Source organism: Salmo salar, chromosome ssa16, assembly GCF_905237065.1.
Source record: "Salmo salar chromosome ssa16, Ssal_v3.1, whole genome shotgun sequence".
NCBI lineage: Eukaryota > Metazoa > Chordata > Actinopteri > Salmoniformes > Salmonidae > Salmo > Salmo salar.
In genome coordinates, this window is record NC_059457.1 from 18,569,708 (window position 1) to 18,593,719 (window position 24,012).

At 42.9% G+C, this 24,012-nt stretch overlaps 1 protein-coding gene across 1 annotated transcript in view; it reads right to left on the reverse strand.

Moving 5' to 3' along the window:
- Positions 1-7,535: 7,535 nt before the first annotated feature.
- Positions 7,536-24,012, reverse strand: part of LOC106573321 (ammonium transporter Rh type C 1) — a 28,371-nt gene continuing 11,894 nt past the window's right edge. Inside the window, exons 3-11 of the mRNA XM_014148275.2 lie at positions 12,391-12,541; positions 12,029-12,176; positions 11,770-11,936; positions 11,467-11,604; positions 11,149-11,285; positions 10,882-11,006; positions 9,931-10,004; positions 9,476-9,543; positions 7,536-8,575 (exon numbers count right to left, since the gene is read on the reverse strand). Coding sequence (XP_014003750.1) covers positions 8,536-8,575; positions 9,476-9,543; positions 9,931-10,004; positions 10,882-11,006; positions 11,149-11,285; positions 11,467-11,604; positions 11,770-11,936; positions 12,029-12,176; positions 12,391-12,541 — 1,048 coding nt within the window. The 3' untranslated portion in view covers positions 7,536-8,535. The remainder of the gene's footprint in view (positions 8,576-9,475; positions 9,544-9,930; positions 10,005-10,881; positions 11,007-11,148; positions 11,286-11,466; positions 11,605-11,769; positions 11,937-12,028; positions 12,177-12,390; positions 12,542-24,012) is intronic.

The following is a 24,012-nucleotide window of genomic DNA, read 5'->3' on the forward strand; positions in this document are numbered from 1 at the left end:
CCTCGCCAGCACGACACCCAAGCCTTACAGTATTTATTAGGATCCCCGGAGCTACTGTTCCTGGGGTCCAAACAGGGTTAAAACAAGTACATCATAACAAAACACAACAACAGCTTAATAAAACAATACATCATACAAGACATGACATTATTACTCTCTTTTTATACACCCTTTCCTCCCATTTTTCGTGGTATCCAATTGGTAGTTACAATTTTGTCTCATCGCTGCAACTCCCTATGGATTGGGGAGAGGCAAAGGTCGAGAGCCATACGTCCTCCGAAACACGACCCTGCCAAGCCACACTGCTTCTTGACACACTACTCGCTTAACCCGAAAGCCAGCCGCACCAATGTGTTGGAGGAAACACCAACATGCGCCCAGCCGCCACAAGTAGTCGCTAGAGCAGGATGAGACAAGGAAATCCCGGCTGGCCAAACCCTCGCCTAACCCGGACGACGTGAGGCCAATTGTGCGCCGCCTCATTGGTCCCCTGGTCACAGCCAGCTATGACATAGCCTGGGATCGAACCCGAGGCAGTAGCGATGCCTCAGACTGCTGCACCACTCGGGAGGCCAAATTATTACTGTCTTTTACAAACATAAAATATCAATTCCACAATACCACAACATTACAATGTGTGTGTGTGTGTGTGTGTGTGTGTGTGTGTGTGTGTGTGTGTGTGTGTGTGTGTGTGTGTGTGTGTGTGTGTGTTAGAGTATGTGTGTCTGTGTTTGTGCGTATGCGTGTGTCTGTGTTTGTGTGTATGTGTGTGTCTCTTCATCATTCAGCATTGTTCCGTGCCCTTCCCTGTACGCGTGCTGAAAGTCAGTTGTTCATTTCTTTACTGTGAAATAGCATTGTATCTGGTCAAACAAAATATTTCCTAAAAGTTTTATGGGCTTACTTCTAAGTGGTCTAATGTGTGTATTTTAAGGCTACTCACAGTTATGTTTTCAAATACAGCAGACTACAAACAGACTAACTTTGTACCAACATTTTAGTAGAGGTGATACAGTTCTTTATCATTAATGAGCGTCTGTCTGTGGCCCTTTGTGAGTGTGTGTTTTGTCTCTGCTCCTTTCTTAACTCTCGTCCACAGCACACTTTCCCACCCTCTCAATCCGCACACCTGTCAATCAACAGTCCTGATTGACCCTAGAAGGCAGGCCGTCAGGCATCAGCTCTGAAATGGAGGAGCCTCTCTGCTCCCTCCTTCATGCCTTCTTCTCTCCCTCTCTCTCCTTTTCTGTCTTTCAATGACTTTTTCTTGTTCTCCCTCTCTCTCTCTCCTCCTCCTTCTCCCCTCCCCCCTCCCCCCCCCCACCTCTTTCAGTCTGATCCATTACTAAGGTCAGTGTTTCTGTCAAAATGGTAGTATACTTGGCTCTCCTTCACCTTCCCCTTGCTTCTCTCTACTCAACTACGTTCCCTTTCCCTCCTCAACTTTGTTCCCCGTTCCCTCTTCAACTCTTTGCCCCCAGGGTCATGTCCCTCTCAGCACTAACTTCTCTGACCCCTTGGGAAAGGACTAGGACCATAAAATGGGCCTCTGAATTAGTTTTAATGGGGTCCCTTATCCGCCCTTTAAGTGGTTGATTGATAAACGTGCTGAGTTTGGGATGGCGGGAGGGACCGTGGTTGAGGAGAGGTGGGGGGTCAGGGAAAATGTGTGTGTAGGGGTGTGTGCGTGCGTGCGCGTACAGATGTTGGATCTTAATTTGAGCCAGTTTTATACAACAGGAAAATAATCCTGCAGCAAAAGGAAATGTGAATTATTATGTGTATTATAATTAATGGACATTATTTGTAGGGGTTGATACATTCTTTGTTCAGGAAAATCAAGTGTGACATTTTAAAGTCAAAATTACAAACTTTAGACGCCTTTTTAACCCTTGAATACACTACAAGTGTGCACTTCCTGCTGTGGAATATGATCAGCAACAAAAGAGTGATCAAATTAAGATCTTACATCTGTATATGTGTGTGTGTGTGTGTGTGTGTGTGTGTGTGTGTGTGTGTGTGTGTGTGTGTGTGTGTGTGTGTGTGTGTGTGTGTGTGTGTGTGTGTGTGTGTGTGTGTGTGTGTGTGTGTGTGTGTGTGTGTGTGTGTGTGTAGGGGGCTGGGTGCAGTAGGTGTCTGAATAGGGGAGAGGCGCTCCCTTCCTTCCCAGCAGGACAGCATCTCTTTTAATTGGAGCACTTGTGGCACCATTACCTTCTTTACTTCAACACGTTACTGATGACAAAAGAAAATAACTCTAAGCCTGCCTTTGTGAGGGCGAGGAGAAGGATACCTTGCTGCTACTGATGTGGGAATCATCCACACTCACAACATGAGCTACTCTCTCATACGGGGCAACATAATATCACTGCAGAGGGAACTGTAAATGCATAGTGGCAGATCATATTGATGCATACAGTAGTAGTAGGCTAAATTAAAGAAAGAGTGGATGCTGTTGTTTTTTGTAAGAAGGTAAAACACCATGAACAACAGAGCTCTTCTGTTAGAAGATACCCTTTTTTATTCAGGAAACCTCATTATAATCTCTCAGTGTGATACAGAGGCTCTAAAGCAAGATCCTCTAGCAAGAAAGGCCATAATCGTCTTACCTACTCTTTCTCTACTCAATGGGACATATTGTTTTTACAGATCCATGCTGAGCTAAGTGGGATTTAGATGAAAATCTGAATCCTGAAACCTCTGGTAAGCCATTCATGCGGCTCTACCTGTGGAGCCCTGAGTGTGGCCTTGCACTTGGTCAAACCTTTGACCCTGGGGCATGTTTAGGCTGATGCTGCGGGCTGGGCTCTGATGTGTTCCTGTCCCGATGGTCATTCTAGTCTCCCAGGAGACTATATGGACATGATCTCTCCCTCCTGTGCATGCATGTGTGTGTGATCGCTCCTGTGGTCACTCTGGTGTAACAGGAGAGCATGGGGAATGACTTGATGACCCCTGTGTGATCTCTAAGGAGAGAGGACTACGGAGGGTCTGGGTCAGAGTAATGGTGCGTTACCAAACATTCGTTGTGTAAGGTGGCTGGAAATTGACGCTAGGGTCAGAGCCCTCTAATTAGAGCTAAATGATGAGGACAAACCGGGGATGTTGCATTTGGGTAGTGATTTTCAGATCTGCAATAAATTGTGATATATTGGGGCGTATTGTGCAATAATTACATGAACACATGTATTGGATGAGGTGAAGTCTCAATGGTTGGTATGAGTTGAGTTTGAGTTGTAGGACAGGGGGATACACCTACTGTGTAGTGTTTTTATTTGTACAAGGTCACATTCTTTTGAATACAATACATCGTCATTAATAAAACAGCTATTCCTTTCTCACTGTAAACTAGTTTTAATGATTCTTTTTCTTATCACAAAGGCAGTTGATTACATTAGTTACAATAGGAGTAAAAATATCCATATTTGTGGTAGGGCCTATATACTGTATTTTAAATTGTTTTGAACAAATATCACAGTTCTTTAAACATAAGGATAATTGAAAAACACAACTGAGTGACAGACAGTATATATTGCCTTGATATTCTCAATGTAAATGTTCTTTATCTTTTTCTTTGTTATAGTGATTGATATTAAAAAAAACATCAACAAAGACAGAAACAATGATAACAATCAGAAACAAAAAATGGTGTAATAGAAAAAAAGTACAATAACAAAAACATAAAAAAGAAAATAAAACATTTTAAAAAAAGATTTCCACATAGTTGCTCAACAGTTTACGTATCGGCACAAACAGTATTGTATCCCCTTACTCCCTTTACACTGAGTTAAAATGGAAGGACAGTGTTTTAGCAACATGAAATCTTATTAAAATCTGTTCATATACACTCCCAGGAAGAATATGACACTTCGTTTTTTTAACACTCTGACCATTTTACTCGCCCTAGCAGAGCTGGTTAGGCTGTTTTCATTTTATCTAGAGCGTTGGTGACTAACTGTGCTGCTGGTAACAATTGAATTACTTTTTTTGCCGACATTTACTGACACCAGTCATATTCAGAGGGTGTTGAAAGTTGGTACATCCATCAGTTATTCTTTGCGCTGGTACACTCAGACAAGAGTGCTTAGTTAGCCAGAGTGAATTTATGAACGCAAGAGGTATGCTAACTGGATAACAGTTGTTCAAGTTCAGCATAGCTAGCTAGCTAGCAAAGCGATTCACAAATCTTGCTAACTAACCAAATGACGCCTGCATCTCTAGCTGCAGCCACCGGCAAATTATATGAGGGGGAAAAGTCGGTCACTCACCCACTCATCCAATGACATCCTCCTAGCAGCTATCTCACGTTAGGCTCCGTGTTTTTAGCTTGCTACATAAATAGATACCTAAATAGATATGCTATCCCATTAGCCACATTATGACTGACGTGTGATCATTGCCCTTGCTAGTTTGATTGTATTGACATTTCCAGCCTTAGCGACATTCGTCGGTTTTTGTCCAAAATATTGAGTCATTTAAACTGAAACAGTGCATCCCGAATGGGTGGAGGCAGCCAACAATGTACCAGGCCAGCTGGGATTTACAACCTGATAGAAATGTTTATTGAACTACCAAGAAACGTATTGGTGAATTATATTAATCATGCATTGAACTGCATCCATTTATTCAGCCAACAATGTGCATCATAAAGTTGGTTTTGTAGCATGAACTGGGAATTTGATATCTTTGGCTGATATTATGATTGTCTGTTTATTTCATGTCCGCAAAGTAGTTAAAACGCTGTCAGTTCCACTTTAAGGTTGCCCATTTGAGCACCAAGCTACAGCATTTCTGCAGCTCCAACGGGTCAACGAAATCTCTAGGCAAATGGTCTAGCATCGGCTTCCACACTTTAAGTATAAATGTTTTAATTTCATCTTAGTGCTAAGTCTTTCCATGGGCAAAACCTTAAAAATCTATGTTCAGAACCTTTAATTGTGCATTAATTGGGGAATCACACTTTCACCCGTGTCATTCATGCAAAATCTAATTTTTCCGTGAAATACCATGAGCACATTTTGTTTAATCACCAACACATCAGATAATGATTTTTAATTGTATTTATTTAACTATGCAAGTCAGAAGAACAAACAACAAATTCTTATTTACAATGACGGCCTACCCCGGCCAAACCCTAACGGCACTGGGCCGATTGTCCGCTGCCCTATGGGACTCTCAATCACGGCCGGTTGTGATACAGCCTGGAATCAGACCAGGGCCTGTAGTGACGCCTCTAGCACCAAAATGCAGTGCCTTAGAATGCTGCGCCACTCGGGAGCCCAATGATAGGCTCACCATTTAGTCATTTTAACTAACATTTATTGCATTAGCAAAAAGCATCTCAGCATATCAGACAACGTCATCCTCGAAAAAGTTACCTTCAACATCAAACAAGGTCAACCAATCAGTTGGGCAGAAGCGAACCAGTCTACCTGTTCCGGCTACCATTCTATCATCAGCCCTTACGAACCACTCACCTACTGTCTACAACCCAGACAAGCTCAACATGCCTCTCCATCTGATCCACTATTCATCACCGAATCTGGCTCCATCACTTCGCCAATGGTTCCATTCCCATCTGAGACAAGCTATCCCTATCACAGCTATCCTGCTGACCAATTCTCCAGAATTCTGCATCCATGGCATCTCGACACGGCATCCCAAACACTCCTTGGATGCTGGTCCCCTCAAGCCTATCATTCCTACATCCACTCTGACAACAGCCCACAACATGCTCATCTCTTAGAACCTGCATTAACTCAAGCAGTTCTCCAGTCCCTGCCTCAGTTTACAGACACCATCCACTTCACACACCGAATCCTACCTAACCAGCCAAAAGAGGATTGGCTCCCCAGCTAAGCCTGCTTCCTCTTAAGGTTTTCTTCCTTCAAGGGAGTTTTTTTCCTTGCCACCATCGCTTCTGCTTGCTCTCCTGGGGTTTAAGGTTGGGTAACTCCATGGGCATCTCATCCATATGCCTGTACTACCTCAACTATATTGCCAACCATTCAGCACCTGCAGTCCAGAACAGCTCAATTCCTCTCCAGAGTCAGACTAACTTGGAGTTTTCTTTTTAGGGATTGCCATCACCACAGCAGCATAACTACCACGGCCTGACCATGTCTACCTGAGACTCCAAGCCAAACTCTAGATTCCACCCCCTGGATCCTTCATCTGCAGCCCTCTGCTTCATCTGGTCCATTCTCATTCTCCTCCTGAATCCTCATTCTCACGTCCATTCCATATTCTCAATGCAAATGCTAAACCCATTTCAATGTCTGGTCCTTAACTCGTGAAATTCCAGGTTTGACCAATGCAACCTTGTACAAGATCACTTTTTCTACAAGACTTGTCAACTGATACAGGATTGCCTGTGTCTCTGCTTGGAATTAATCAGCTTAGTGTATCAATTAAATATATGGATTATATGGTTATATACAAATCAGGTATTTCAGCAGTGCATTGTACACGAATTCCAAATGGTAGTGCAGGGTGACTTCCACTTTGTCCTATTGAACCACACTGGCAAATGGAGAATGATGTACTATTTACAGACATATATTATTTGGTTTTACCTTCCAACATTGATAAACTGATACATTTGAGGTAAAAATGTAGTGTTCAGCAGTTGTCAAACTACATACATTAACTAGGCACTACATAACTTTGGTTCAGTAGTTTTCAGTTTTGAGTGGTTATATACATTTAATTGTTTTTAAAGAAAATCACAAGTGAATATCACATTTTGAAAAGCAGATACTTATATCGAATATGTATCCAAATTAAGAGTGATTTGGTGCAGTGAACAAGTGAACGTGTAAATTTTAGTTTACTCAGTCAACTGAATGTGCTTAGTTTTTAAACATTAGCCATTTTGAGTATCTGTTTAGACTGCTGTGCTTAGTTGTGAAAATGCACCACATACTGAAAATTGCATGAATGTGATTGAAAAAACTGTAATACAATTAAATAGGATGTATTTTCTTGCTAATAAGAGTAGCTTTTCTAAAAGAAGCAGTCTAGAAGGGTTCAAAAAGAAATTCTCACTGGTAAGGTTAATAGAAAAAGCCCTGGATCCACTTACTTTACAATGAAAGATTGAATTTATTTCATACTCATTGCTTTCAAAGCAGAAGACCTGCAAAATGAAATTATGGATTAACTTAATTTTTTCTGTGAGGGAACTTCTTGTTTGGACCCCCCCAAAAAAATAGGCTACACAGAGGTCTTCTCAAGTGCAAAAAGTTGGACCTAGACCCGGATCCAATTGGACCAGAGTGACAAGGTTTATCAGCCAAGTTTCTCTTCTGGTTAACGAACAAGAGTTTTATATGTTGGCTAGGCCATCTAGAAGTCAATAAATGCACCTTATTAGCGTAAGATGTATATGCTTTAGGCTATGCAGAGCTGTAGTTGGGTCCACTACTGGTAGCTACATACACCCGAGAAACGATACAATCAGGAATTTTGGACCTGGACCCTCTCAGGTAGTCAGGTTTGGGGGACCTGTGAAGACCTGCTACAGTAGACCTACTCCGCTACAATAGTCTCAAACACTTCGTGACGAGGTTACACAAATGGGTAACTAGATTTAATACAATTCTACATAACGTACAGATTAGAATGAACAATAAATTAAATATGTAAAACAGGTTATAAGTGAAGACATCCAAACACAGCAGTTTTCATTGCCTTGATTTAGTTGAATCAAATTCACATCTCACTTTAAACACCGGTAATGTACCCCCTTTCTCTACAGTCATAGATATACTTTACACTCCTTGAATGCAGCGATGCAAATTTAATCAGGTTCTATGACTAAATGATGAAAGCTTGAGCTGAAATTCCATAGTGCCATTTGGATAAACCATAAAACCAACTGGACCTAAAAAACATCAACCTAAGCTATAAACAAAACATGACATACAGTAGAAGATTGAAGATGGCGCTGCAGTGGATAGCTGCAGTGTTAGGGTTCCTGACCAATTCTCCTTCTGCATTGTTGAGAAGGGCCCGTAAGTAAGCATTTCACTGTTAGTCTACACCTGTTGTTTACAAAGCATGTGACAATTTTATTTGATTATACCTGTCAAAAAAGGACAGAATCACCACAAATTCTGATTATTACAATAATTTCTCTCACCAACATCACCGGAGGTTTGGCCTGTGGTCTTTATTTGGTAAGGTGACACAATGACAATGTGGAAAATAACGTGTACAGTCACCTATCTTACTGTTAACATTAATGATGTAGGGTTTACCTGCTTAGGATTCGACTTAGGCCTGACTGGTGATAAAAACATGCCACCATTATTTTTGTCTGGTTATTCTATAATTTCCCAAAATGATTTCATTAAACAAAGATAATTGTCCCTGTTTCTCAGGGAGTTGTCGTTGTGATTCCATGTAAAGTAGTAAAGCTTGACTAAATGCCATGAACAGACCAGGAGGAGCGGAGTGTTTTCTGTCCAGCGTGAGTCCGTGTAGGATAGAACCATCCGTTTCTGTAGGGGGAGATGACATCAGGCTCTAGCGTCAGTTCTGACTCTGTTCCATAGAGAAATGGGATTCTGTACTGTGAATGACAAAAGGTTACGTTAAGATTACAACCCATGCGTGAAACTGGTACAGCCCAGGACTACACATAGGCTTCAGACAGTTTATTCATACCGTCTGACCAGTACACTCTTTCTATTTTCACATTGCTTTGCTTAAAGGGAATTGAGAGAAAGTTGGTTCCTGTTCTTTTTCTATATTGTTCTCAAATTGACAGATTCCACCTAATTAGAGAAAATCCTCCTCTCACACACAGTAAATGTTTTTTTTATCCCCAGACACTGCCCTATTCTAAAAGCAGTACCATTGTCAGCTACTGGATAACTTCAAGGTCACTTTCAGAAAGCACCCGTCCAGGGCTATGGAACACCCCTACCAACACACAGAACAGATGCGCGCGCACACCCACGTTGAGCACGAAGACTTTCCAATTCAGCATTTCAAAAACAACAAGGTAAGAGGGCGGTGCCATGCTGTCTACTAATTTGAGGTACTTTTTCACAGTATCGTGTGGGCCCAAACAAGGATTGTATGCACTAGCAGTGGGCATACACTTCAAATCGCACAGTGGTCTGCTGCCATCTTGAGGATATTTGACATAACACATTTTATGAGGACAAAGGCATTTTAGGGCCCTGTGTTTTGGTTAATCATGTCACATGACCTGGATTTTTATCTTTATTTTAAGCCTTTTCCAGAAAAAAGAATTAGATGTAAATGAAAGCAATTCTCTGAGGATGGTTTTGGACCATCTGACAAAAATAAAAGGGGACGGTTTGATGAAAAAAGGTTAAAATCCAGGTCAAGTAACATGACTGACCAAAAAAACAGGAACTAATGTTGTATCATAAGGCATAATGAACAAAAGCCTTACAATCCAACCTCCATAATTCTATTGTTGCACAAATCTGCTACTTACACATCCCTGTTCCGCATGTGGTTGTTGGCCTCCAGGATAGGTGGAATGCTCTCTTCATCCTCAGGTAACTGAGGGCAGAAATCAACATTTGATTAGAACTTCCAAAAGCATGTAAAAGAAGAGGTAAATAGTTTCCACTGCCATATCCTTCCTTAGCCTCTACAAACCAAAGACCATTTAGTCTTAATAACCAAACCTCCTCGGACTGGAAACAAGCTAATAGCTAAATATTGGTATTAACCATTCCATGAAGGACGTGACAGTATTAGGGAAACAGTTTTGAAACAGTTTAGGGGGAAAATAATATGCCCTTTAACAATGACACATTGTTTTGATTCAAATTCTCATTTTTAAAAAATTCTAAGAAATCACCTTCAGAAAGATCACTCGAAAATGACTTCATTCTTCATGCTATGAATACATTTGGACTTTAATGGTTTAGTACAGCATCTCACCTCCCAGTAGAGTTCATCGTCAAAGCAGTTGTCATCAGAAGCATCTCCCCAGATAGGCATCCTCAGGATACAGCCTAGGGACAAACACCATCCTCATCTCACCACCACGGAGTACATACAGCAACTTTTCAAATACGCCACCACAGGCCGCACAATACTACATGAACTTGTCAGCTACCTCAAAACCTGTCCTCACGAAAACACTCATGCATGTGTCACATGTTGTCTCCCTTATATTTAACCCAAAATGGAGACCATACTTTTTTGTATGAATGTAATATTTATTTTGAGTGTGCAGTGACCTTGCTTTATTTAATATACTTTGTGAGCCTTATTCAAATTTTGCATGATTTATATTGTTTGCTGTGTTTCTCCCTCCTTTTGTGTTTCCTAATTGATTTATTGTAGACTCCCCTTGGAGACAGGAGTTGGCCCAGGTATGCCTCACCTGGGCCTGATTGACTTAACGAGCTACCACACAACTGAAAAAGGAGCTTTCAGCACCAGTCTGGGCCTGCTGATGGAGGAAGATGGCCATCACTGCTGCTGCCACCACTGAAACCCGGAGGGGGACCAGCGTCGACAACGCTCACTACCACGCAGATAAGGAACGGTAGACCCCTAAATGTGTGGGTGAGGTCAAATACTTCTGTACAGAATGGATGTTTCCTCTCTCCCCCTGTGCTGCCAGCACTGTTCTGTGGACTGGGTGCCGCAAGCGGATGATGACCGAGGGTGGTGGTTGTGGCAGTGGCAGCCAATCTTGAGGACATCCAGCAGTATGTACTGCATCTCTGGGACTGAGAGTGTGAACCAGATTTTTGTAAATTTAAAAACTTTGACCTTACAGTATATTAGCCTTGTTTGTGTGGTGGCCTGGGATCTCAACCTGTTTTGACTAGCGCGCACACACAACCTAATCTAGAGACGGTTAAATTGTGTCCAACTCACCAACAATGATTCCTCCTCCGACTCCAAAGCAGAGGGCAACACAGAGCCCTGCTGCCTGGTGTCCTCCCTGCCGGCTCGGCACCATGTCTTTCCATTCCCCCGTGAAGTCAAACGTGTTTATCAACCTATTAAAAAAACAATTACTATATCTAAGGGGGAAGAAAACACAATTGGAAGCAGATAAACTGAGCAGACTTCATTGCTGCAGCATTCTTGTCCAGCTTCTGTGCCATCATTGGATGTCCATAATGATATCACATAACTCACCCCTCCTTGCCATAGACCCCTTCACTGGCGGCTGCAGCAGTGACGGCGCCCACAATGCCCCCTATGACCCCAGGCATGGCGTGGAGGTTGTGAATGCCACACGTGTCCTGGATCTTCAGATACTTCTCCATGAATGGCTGAGGGAACAGACACATACATGCCCACAAATCAAATGGGAGTAGCCCAGTCAGTAGTCACTACTATACTAGCGTCTAACTAGCAATTACACTCCTTCACTGCATTCGATAGGCACATTTTGTGGAAAGTTGCAAATAAATCTGATTAATAAAACTGATGTGACTCCATATTCTACATTACCGTGATATAGATGTAGCCCAGGGTGGAGATGATGCCACAGCAGAACCCTATGATCAGAGACCCATAAGGCATTAGCATGAACTCTGCTGCCGTACCCACGGCAACACCCCCTGCCAGCGTGGAGTTCTGGATGTGAACCTGGAACACAGGAACAGAAAAGTTGGCCAATAGCTTGAGTGGAGATGCATGATAAAAAGGAAACGGGTATGGCCATTACACCAATGACCATAGGAGTTGGCAAGACAGCACAAACAGATCTGGGACCAGGCCAATGTATGTAAGGCACACCATATGGTCAATTACCATGTCCAGCTTGCCAGTCTTCTGGGAGAGACTGGAGATGGCTACGGTGGTGAGGACGGTGGAGGCCAGGGCCAGGTAGGTGTTGATGGCCGCTCGATGTTGCCCATCCCCGTGATCCGTGACGGCTGAGTTAAAACTAGGCCAGAACATCCACAGAAACAGGGTTCCTACGGGACAGGGGTGGAGCCATGGTAGTACAGTTGCATCTATACCAGTATGGAAAATGTGCAAAGCGTCAACTATTGTGAATCCGACTCACCGATCATGGCAAAGACGTCTGAGTGGTAGACAGAGCCATTCAGATGCTTGCTCTGGTCCAGGTTGGGCCGGTACAGCATCCACGAGATGGACAGACCATAATAAGCCCCGAATGTGTGGATCACCATGGAGCCGCCAGCATCCCTGGCCTGTAAGGGAGAATGATGTACAGTAAACCAGCCACCTTATTCATATATGTGGATAACATCTATTCCACAAAATCCTATTGTAACGGTAAATGTATTCAGAAAATCAATCAAGCACAGACCTTGATACAGCATCACTGTGGGCCATTTGTGAGAACCATTTATGCAGGTTTTATGCAGGACTTAATATTAAAGCCTTTAGTTACTAAATACTTACATGTATGAGGTTGAGGATGATGAACTCTTCTACAGCATACAGAGTGATTCCAAACAGTGTCATCACCATCAGTTGGACTGGGCTCAACTTGCCTAGCACCGCCCCATACGCTATTAGGCAGCTGGCTACACAGAAATCTGCATTGATCAGACTGAGAAGGAAGAAACCAGGGCAGGATTACAATGTATAGTGGGTCGGTGTCACCCTGGTACCATATCCGTTTTTGCTGACTTGCCAACTCATTTGGTCATTTTAATACAGCAAAAACAGATCTGGGACCAGGCTAGGTTGGTACAGTGCATTCAGAAAGTATTCAGACCCATTGACATTTTGATAGGTTACAACTTTATTCTAAAATGGATTTTTCCCTCAATCTACACACAATACCCCATAATGAAAAAGCAAAAACATGTTTAGACATTTTTGAAAATAGATAAAAATACAAAACTGAATCACATTTACATAAGTATTCAGACCCTTTACTCAGTACTTTGTTGAAGCACCTTTGGCAGCAATTACAGCCTTGAGACTTCTTGGGTATGACACTACAAGCTTGGCACACCTATATTTGGGGAGTTTCTCACATTCTTCTCTGCAGATCCTCTCAAGCTCTGTCAGGTTGGATGGGGAGCGTTGCTGCACAGCTATTTGCAGGTCTCTCCAGAGATATTCCATCTGGTTCAAGTCCGGGCTCTGGCTGGGACACTCAAGGACATTCAGAGACTTGTCCTGAAGCCACTCCTGCATTGTCTTGGCTGTGTGCTTAAGGTCATTGTCCTGTTGGAAGGTGAACCTTCGCCCCAGTCTGAGGTCCTAAGCAGGTTTTCATCAATCTCTCTGTACTTTCCACTCGATCCTGACTAGTCTCCCAGTCCCTGCCGTTGAAAAACATCCCCACCGCTGGATGCTGCACCACCATGCGTCACCGTAGGGATGGTGCCAGGTTTCCTCCAGACGCAACGCTTGGCATTCAGGCTAAAGAGTTCAAGAGTTCAATCTAGGTTTCATTTGACCAGAGAATATTGTCCTTTAGGTGCTTCTTTGGCAAAATCCGAGCAGCGGTCATGTGCCTTTTACTGAGGAGCGGCTTCCGTCTGGCCACTCTACCATAAAAGCCTGATTGTTGGAGTGCTGCAGAGATGGTTGTCCTTCTGGAAGGTTCTCCCATCTCTACAGAGGAACTTAAGGGCACTGTCAGTGTGACCATAGGGTTCTTGGTCACCTTCCTGACCAAAGCCGTTCTCCTCAGATTGCTTAATTTGGCCAGGCGACCAGCTCTAGGTAGAGTCTTGGTGGTTCCAAACTTCTTCCATTTAAGAATGATGGAGGCCACTGTGTTCTTGAGGACGTTCGATGCTGCAGAAATTTCTTGGTACCCTTCCCCAGATCTGTGCTTCAACACAATCCTGTCTCGGTGCTCTACGGACAATTCCTTCAACCTCATGGCTTGGTTTTTCCTCAGACATGCACTGTCAACAGTGGGACCTTATATAGACAGGTGTGTGCCTTTCCAAATCCTGTCCAATCAATTGAATTTACCACAGGTGGACTCCAAACAAGTTGTAGAAACATCTCAAGGATGATCAATGGAAACAGGATGCACCTGAGCTCAATTTCGAGTTTCATAGCAAAAGGTCTGAATACTTACAGTACCAGTCAAAAGTTTGGACACACCTACTCATTCCAGAGTTTATCTTTATTTTTACTATTTTCTACATTGTAGAATAACAGTGAAGACAGCAAACATATGAAATAACACATGGAATAATGTAGTAACCAAAAAAGTGTTAAGCAAAGCAAATCAAATAATATTTTATATTTGAGATTATTCAAAGTAGCCAACCTTGCCTTGATGACAGTTTTGCACATTCTTGGGAATGTTAATGTTGTATAGTTTTGGAAAGGTCTGGAACTTACCTTTCTGGTAATTTTTTTAATAAATTGCTGAGGTGTACTCACGTTTGAGGACACAAGCTCAAGTATGTAGTACAAATATTATGAAAATATGAAAAATCGAATATTTTTTTCCAATTCAACATAAGGGCTTGAAATGACTGAAAGCCAAAACAACAAAACATTGCTTACTGTAACTCTGTACACCTCACAACACAGAGTACACCTTTCCTGCAGTCAAATTACCTAGTGGTCTCATGGGTGGAATGTTAGATTTCTCTTAATTCCATAATTAATACTCTTTTCTTTTTCTTTATGCCGAAAATAGTGTTTCTATGTCAAACAATTTTGTTATATTTCAGTCTTCTGTGATGTATATAAAGTGTAATATTGGGATGCAAACTCAAAATTGAATACATTTAAACTGAATATCTGACATGGTGCAGGTGTCTTCTTTTTTTGAAGCCGATAACCATGTGTGTGAGGTGAATACTTCAATTTCAAAGTAGATTTGTTTAAGACTACCAAGAAACATTGTGTGACCCTGATTTAGCCCACTGCAGTAAGAGGTTTTAAGGGCTCGATTCAATCTGTAGCACTGAAGTTTGGCTTTACAGCATGATAAAAATGTAAAGGCAATGCATTCGCGCAAACTGCTTTATATGTAGGCTCAATTGTAAATTACCTTTAAATTTCAACTCTTCAGCACTGCGGATTGAATAGAGCCCTTAATTTACATGTTACTTTACGATTTGTTCTGCTAGGATACGAAACTGCTCTTCCGGCATTAGTGTGGGAATTATTATGGTATTAGCGTGTTCAGTGAAAAGGGCACACTACCTTCCGAAACCACAGTTGAAATTAAAATTCTTACATTCATAGTTCCTTATCTAATGTTCCTGTAATCAAATTTCAACAGCATAGGCCTTTATTTTCTGTAAAATCACACTCATCCCAGCAAGTTTACAGCCTACTGCTCAAAGAGAGGGCAAAGAGGCGTGGGCTATCAGTTGATCATAGCGAATGTAGATTATGTAAATCAGCTAGTTAGTTAGACAGCTAGTTAGCTATGCTGTTGAAACAATCTAACTAGTCTTTAACTGTGATTGGTTTTTGTTCTGCTTCCCTATTCCTAACCGTGAGATGACACATGCAACTCAAAAGGTAGCCCCTACTACACTACCTTTCGCACCTGTAGCTTCTGCCTGTAGGACAAGTGTAGTCGGGGTGGACTCGAGTGGGGGCAGAGGATCGGGAATTTTCCTAGATTCAATCATGAGAAATTAGCTAGTTTGATGGGCAATTCATTTAAATAACAAGAGTGAAAATAGACTAAAAGTTAAATAAAAAATGTGGGCAATTTTCTCATTGGAGGGCAAAAGGGCAGGTGCTCAGGCACCCTTAGACCTTTATCTGTTCACGTGCACAGACACAGAGGCATACACGGGTACACAGGGGTACATGTTTGATTACACACACACGTCACACAGACATGTACCCACACATATCATATCTGTTTACACAAGATTGGAGAAACTTCAGCAGAATCATAAATGCATGATTAGCACTAATATGTTTTGTTTGCCCTGCCATTACTGTGTACAGACTGTACATCTCACAAGTCAGGAGGATCAACAGTAACAGGTGATACATACAGTGCCTGCAGAAATTATTCACAGCCCTTGACTTTTTCCACATTTTGTTGTTACAGCCTGAATTAAAAATGGATTCAATAGATTTTATTTCCCACTGGTCTACACACAATACCGCATATGGTCAAAGGTGAATACTGTGTTTTACAAATGTATAAAAAATGAAAACCTGAAATGTCTTGAGTCAAAAATTATGTTATGGCAAGTCTAAATTAATTCAGGAGAAACATTTTGCTTAACAAGTCACATAATAGGCTGCATGGACTCACTCTGTGTGCAATTTTAGTGTTTAACATGATTTTTTGAATGATTACCTCATCTCTGTACCCCATACATACAATTATCTGTAAGGTCCCTCGGTCGAGCAGTGAATTTCAAACACAGATTCAACCACAAAGACAAGGAAGGTTTTCCAATGCCTGGCAAAAAAGGGTACGTATACATAGATGGGTAAAAATAAAAAAGGCAGACATAGAATGTCCCTAATAAAGTTGAATTTATTAATTATACATACTTTGGATGGTGTATCAATACACCCTGTCACTACAAATATACAGGCGTCCTTCCTAACTCAGTTGCCGGAGAGGAAGGAAACTGCTCAAGGATTTCACCACGAGGCCAATGGTGACTTTAAAACAGTTACAGAGTTGAATGTCTAATAGGAGAAAACTAAGGGCGGATCAACAACGTTGAAGTTACTCCACAATACTAACCATATTGACAAAGTGACAAGAAGGAAGCCTGTACAGAATTACAAATATTCCAAAACATGCATCCTGTTTGCAACAAGGCACTAAAGTAATGCTGCAAAAACATGTTATGTTTGTGGCAAATCCAATACAACACATTACTGAGTACCACTCTCAATATTTTCAAGGATAGTGGTGGAAGCTTAATGAAATAGTACACACAAACAACAGTCTCAACGTCAACAGTGAAGAGGCGACTCCGGGATGCTGACCTTCTAGGCAGAGTTCCTCTGTCCAGTGTCTGTGTTCTTTTGCCCATCTTAATCTTTTCTTTTTATTGGCCAGTCTGAGATATGGATTTTTCTTTGCAACTCTGCCTAGAAGGCCAGCATCCCGGAGTCGCCTCTTCACTGTTGACGTTGAGACTGATGTTTTGCGTGTACTATTTAATGAAGCTGCCAGTTGAGGACTTGTTAGGCATCTGTTTCTCAAACTAGATAGTCTAATGTACTTGTCCTCTTGCTCAGTTGTGCACCGGGGCCTCCCACTCCTCTTTCTATTCTTGTTAGAGCCAGTTTGCGCTGTTCTGTGAAGGGAGTAGTACACAGCGTTGTACCAGATCTTCAGTTTCTTGGCAATTTCTCGCATGGAATAGCCTTCATTTCTCAGAATAAGAACATACTTACGAGTTTCAGAAGAAAGTTCTTTGATACTCCAGATACTTCTTTATCAGCACAACAGTTTTCAGCTGTGCTAACATAATTGCAAAAGGGTTTTCAAATGATCAATTAGCCTTTTAAAATTATAAACTTGGATTAGCTAACACAACATGCCATTGGAACACAGGAGTGATGGTTGCTGATAATGGGCCTCTGTACGCCTATGTAGATATTCCATAAAAAAAATCTGCCGTTTCCAGCTACAATGGTCATTTACAACATTAACAATGTCTACACTGTATTTCTGATCAATTTGATGTTATTTTAATGAACAAAAAATGTGCTTTTCTTTCAAAAACAAGGACATTTCTAAGTGACCCCAAACTTTTGAAAGGTAGTGTATATGGCAGTGAGGAATCAAAGATAAAACTAGGCCGCATCTTTGGGTTAATTCCATATCATTTGTGTAGCAAGATACATATATACCAATAATAGCTATAGGCAGGATTATTGTTGAGAGGGGCGTGTGTGTAGTTTTCCTTTTCACCCAGATACTGGTAGGAAGAGAACCACCCATGTGTTGTATATCTGATGAAAGTCAGCGTGTGGGGGGATTTACTGAATGCTACGTGCTAGGGCATATGTACCAGCCGATGCAGGCATTCTGAGAATCATACTAGTTGGGCCCAACGTAGTGTTATTTCTGTCTATCGCTTTCAGGAGCGATTAGAATCGGTCACAAGCAATTTCTAGAGGAGAGGACATATGAGCCGGCCATTATGGAAATTTGAGTAGATATATTCGTATGCCTGATGCAAAGTCATTATCTCTCTACCTCTCGCGTTTGGGTAACACGAAGAGCTTAAGGGTTGAGACGTCACTTAGTAAACCTATTCCCTTGTTGGAGGGAACTTTCCTTGTGCTTGAAAGTGGAAATCCCGCACAAGTGAAGCTAAGCATTGCACGAGGTGCTAAGTTAACAAAGTGATGCTGGGCTGTCAAAGGGGAGCAGCCATTTTTGTTTTCCCCTTTGTTCAAAGTAAAATCCTGCGCCGGGCAGGAATCCCGTGTGATTTCAGCTTGTGCTATCAGTGACCTCTGGTGGAGAATCGTCTGTAATTGTTTTTAAATAATTCAGGTTGCACTGTATGGTGTCCAACAAATCTTAACTGATTGGATACCATTGTCTCGTTCAATTTAAGACATGAGTTAAATTGCCATACCACGTTTTCAGGTTGTTTATTGGGATAATACACAAACTGATGTTCCAATCATTGAGACATTGTTAAACTTTTCCACGTTAGCTTAGATACAGCAACACATTCAGAAATATTAAAGTTTAATTCCCAAATAGCCTATACAGGTTTAATTTATCATTCAAATTGATTAATCAATTAAATCTGCTTTGGCAAGTTCATTAATAGCCCAACTTCCACATTACTGGCCCAGTCCTGATGATTCATTGACGTTTATAAACTGATTTAAGTCGTGTTGGCAGCTTCCAACTCAGATGGGTTTCCACCCATTCACCCGCTAATAAGTGAACCTACACCCATGGAAAGATTTCCATTCCTCTGCACACTCAGCTAGGAACATTTATTGATTACTCCTTCCATGATTTTGAACTTGTTGTTCCCGTGATTGGGACACTTCCGTCCTCCCTAGACCTAGGTGGCGAGGGAGGTACGCTGTTTACTTGCCCATCGAAAGCAATCACAATAACTCCCATATTGCCACTTGACGACACATCAACATTCAGGCTGGATGTCGATTCTGACAACAACCTGTTAATATACTCCATCGTCACAGAGGACGATATCACATCTCCTCCTGCATGTGAGGTACACTCTTGTGAGGTAACAACTGATGATTATCCCACCATTGACATGCCGTCACCACCCAATGAAGACCTGTACAATGTTGCTGAACCATATCCTGGTTTCCATGCACAGGTAGTCGGAGGCTGATGCACTTGTCAATGACACTGAACGGCATCAGTTGAGAGAATTGTTTAACAAACACAGTGCGATCTGGTCGACAGACTCGCTGGATTGCGGTGTACCAGGCATTCATGTGGTGCGTATCCCTACGCCACCCGGAGCAGCTCCTACGTTTGTGAGACAAAACAAAATTCCGCTTACAGCATACACAGTGGTACAAGAGATTATCAACTCCCTATTAGCTAAACGGATAATCAGGGAATGTAACAGTACGTAGAGCGCTCCTGTTTGGCCTGTTCTGAAACCAATGGGTAAACGCCATCTTACGGTTGGCTATAGTCAACTCAACAAGCTAGTTCCGTTGTCTCGTTGTCCAATGACACAGCTCAACCAAGAGTTGCCAAAGGTGGCAAACTCCAAGTACTTCTCCACCGTCGACGCGGTGAATGGTTTCTGGACTATGACAGTCGACCCTCGTGACCAACACAAGTTGGCTTTTGCTTTCTTGAACAAGCTCTTCACATTCAATCGTTGCCCGTTCAGGTATGCAAATTCCCCTTCAGAGTTCAACATCTTCCTGCACAAGACAATGCCAGACGCAGCCTCCAGGGGGCCGATAATCTATGTGGACGACATTCTCATGAGAAGTGAGACTTGGTCACGTCCCCTTAACGAGATGGACCACGTCCTTACCCAACTCGGGTCGGCAGGGGCCAAGTTTGCCATCATGAAAGGACAATGGTGCAGGACCAAGGTAAACTACGTTGGGCTTCTGGTGGGTGTTGAGGGCATCCTGCCACAGTCTAACAGAATCCAAGCAGTCCGCAACATCAAAACACCTACAAACCTTCATGAGGTGCGCAGTTTCTTGGGAGTATGTAATTACTCCCCGTCAATTCATCGAAAACTACGGCGACTTGTCAAAGCCTTTGACCCATTTTCAGAAAGACACCCCATTCGTTTAGGAGGGCACTCATGACGAAGCTGTGGCTTAATTGAAAAACCCCCTTTGCAAGGCACCCTGCCTGGTATACCCCAACAAAGACTCAGAATGTGGCTCAGAGACTGTGGCTCAGTTGGTAGAGCATGGTGTTTGCAATGCCAGCATTGTGTGTGCAACGCCAGGGTTGTGGGTTTGATTCCCACGGGGGGCCAGTACAAAAACAAAATGCATGAAATGAAATGTATGCATTCACTACTGTAAGTCGCTCTGGATAAGAGCGTCTGCTAAATGACTAAAATGTAAATGTAATTATTCTCAGAGCACTGCCTTAGATTCTCAGAGCACTGCCTTAGTGCTGGGTTATACCAAAAATACGACCAAGACAAACGTGTGGTTACTTACTCTAACAAAACACTCAACCCTGCTGAACACAAGTGCTCAGACTATGAAAAGGCGCTGCTGTCGACAGTCTGGGCGGTCAAACACTTCACCAGTTATGTTGGCGGACAAAAGGTGATCATAGAAACATGTCACCAGCTTGTGACTTTTCTGAAAAGCCAACGAATCTGTGAGGGTGTTGTACACAACAGCAGAATAACGACTGATGACGCTGCAGCGCCATGATGTAGTAGTCAACTACGCAAAAGCGGAAAAACCTGCCTTTGGGTGGGGCTTTGGCGGTGTGGTGACGAAGAAACCGACTTTGCACACCCCCGCGTGACGTGGCTCCGCCATTGCCTTCGAACCATCACTACTTCGAAGAGAACGTGTGTCTTGACATGCCGATAGCATTAGTGGATGGCTGTTCTTACCGCCATCTAGACCACTTGCAAGCGGGTGTGGGATTGGTATGGCACAATGACATTCAGTGCAAACCACTTCAATTTCGACATACAGGTGTATTGGAAGAAAGTCAAGGGACACTCCAAATCACCTTGTCATGAACAAACTTGCCAACGACCATACCGACAGCATGGCAAAATCTGGTGCAATTCACGTCACCCCTTGGGTGTTCATTGCCCGAGACGCAAAACCACCGAGGCGGCCATGGTATCTGCGGTAACGCACAGCCATGTAGCATCGCGGGAAACGTCTTCGCACTAACATAATGTGTTGTTAACTCATTCATTCCTGAATGGTGACCTGGTAGCAATGCAACACCAAGATGAGTCCCTCAGACTTTGATGGCTTTCCTGTCTGATCCTGTCAATCACCCAGTGTCCGAACTGGCTTTGGCAGGTTCACACGACTTGCGTTCGCAGTAAGCAAGTAAACATAAACTCACACTCACAGTTGACCTACTGGTTTATGTTTCAGAAACCGACGCCACATGAAGATGGGTGGTTCCTAAAACACAGAGGGGGATAATGATAGCTCATACCCACAACGAGTCAATGTGGAAGCCATAGGGGGGTCAAGGCTACATGTGAAACATTGAGACAGATGGCCCACTGGCCTCACATGGAACAAGACGTGGCACAATACGTGAGGGGCTGTCTAGTTTTCTGTCAGTTTCAACCCTATAAGCCACTTCACAGAGCACCCCTGCAACGCAAGCATGTGTCTTACCCCTGGAGCTCGATCCAGATCGACTGGGTCGGCCCAGTTGCCATGTTGGCCAGAGCCAACAAGTATCTCCACACAGTGACTTGCACATTCACAAGTGGGTGGAGTGCCTGCCCGCAACCAATGACACAGCGGAAACCACGGCCATTCTTTTGCTCAACTACGTTTTCAGTCATTTCGGCCTGCCAGGAGAAACCATGGACAGCGACAGAGGAACTCACTTTTCGGCAGCATTAATGACCAAACTATGGCGGCTCCTGGGAGTCGAAGCTAAACTCCACCTCGCGTACCCCCATAGGAGCTCTGGCAGGGTAGAAAGGAGCAATCAGACAATCGTCAGAATCCTGAGGAAATATGTGGCAGCCAACCACAAAGATTGGGACCTCAAACTCCCACTGGTACTGATGGCGATCAGAGCCACACACAACAGGTCTACGGGAATAACACCATTCGAGATGATGACAATTCCACTGCATCTCCTGTACCAACCGGGACACGGCATAGATCATCAATATGTGACGGACTTGCGAAACCACCTCCAGACTACCTTTGCTTAGGCTTAAAAGAAAGTTGGAGAGAATTACAGAAGGTGACAAGACCAAGACCTATTACGACAAAAAGGCCTAACACCGGGTGTTCGAGGTCGAGGATAAGGTGTGGTACTACATATACACCAAACCCGCGGGCGTAGCGACAAAGTTCCTGCCCCACTGGACGGGGCCACACGAGATTGTGGTGAAGCTGTCACCTGTAGCTTATCAAATCAGAACCGGCAAAGGTCAACAAAACACTACGTTAAAGTGGGTCCACAGGAACCAAATCAAGTTGTACACTCGCCCCATGGGAATAGAATGGGTGCTAGCCAGCACCGAATAGACAGAAACCTAGCAGGTCGGAGGCACTAAGAAAATTCTTAAGTACGGTGCCTTGCAAAAGTATTCATACCCTTTGCATTTTTCCTATTTTGTTGCATTACAACCTGTCATTTAAATGGATTTTTATTTGGATTTCATGTAATGGACGTATACAAAATAGTCCAAATTGGTGAAGTGAAATGAAAAAAATTACTTGTTAAAAAAAAATCCTAAAACATAAATATGGAAAAGTGGTGCCTGTATATGTATTCACCCCCTTTGCTATGAAGCCCCTAAATAAGATCTGGTGCAACCAATTACCTTCAGAAGTCACATAATTAGTTAAATAAAGTCCACCTGTGTGCAATCTAAGTGTAACATGATCTGTCACATGATCTCAGTATACATACACCTGTTCTGAAAGGCTAGAGAGTCTACAACACCACTAAGCAAGGGGCAACACCAAGCAAGCGGCACCATGAAGACCAAGGAGCTATCCAAACAGGTCAGGGACAAAGTTGTGGAGAAGTACAGATCAGGGTTGGGTTATAAAAAAATATCCGAAACTTTGAACATCCCATGGAGAACCATTAAATCCATTATTAAAAAATGGAAATAATATGGACCACAACAAACCTGCCAAGAGAGGGCCGCCCATCAAAACTCATGGACCAGGCATGGAGGGCATTAATCAGAGAGGCAACAAAGAGACCAAAGATAACCCTGAAAGAGCTGCAAAGCTCCACAGCGGAGATTGGAGTATCTGTCCATAGGACCACTTTAAGCCGTACTCTCCACAGAGCTGGGCTTTACGGAAGAATGTCCAGAAAAAAGCCATTGCTTAAAGAAAGAAATAAGCAAACACGTTTGGTGTTCGTCAAAAGGCATATGGAGACCACCCAAACATATGGAAGAAGGTACTCTGGTCAGATTAGACTAAAATTGAGCTTTTTGGCCATCAAGGAAAATGCTATGTCTGGCGCAAACCCAACACCTCTCATCACCCCAAGAATTCTATCCCCACAGTGAAGCATGGTGGTGGCAGCATCATGCTGTGGGGATGTTTTTCATTGGCAGGGACTGGGAAACTGTTCAGATTTGAAGGAATGATGGATGGCTGTAAATACAGGGAAATTCTTGAGGGAAACCTGTTTCAGTCTTCCAGAGATTTGAGACTGGGACGGAGGTTCACCTTCTAGCAGGACAATGACCCAAAGCATACTGCTAGAGCAACACTCGAGTGGTTTAAGGGGAAACATTTAAATGTCTTGGAATGGCCTAGTCAAAGCCCAGACCTCAATCCAATTGAGAATCTATCGAATGACTTAAAGATTGCTGTACACCAGCGGAACCCATCCAAAATGAAGGAGCTGGAGCAGTTTTGCCTTGAAGAATGGGCAAAAATTCCAATGGCTAGATGTGCCAA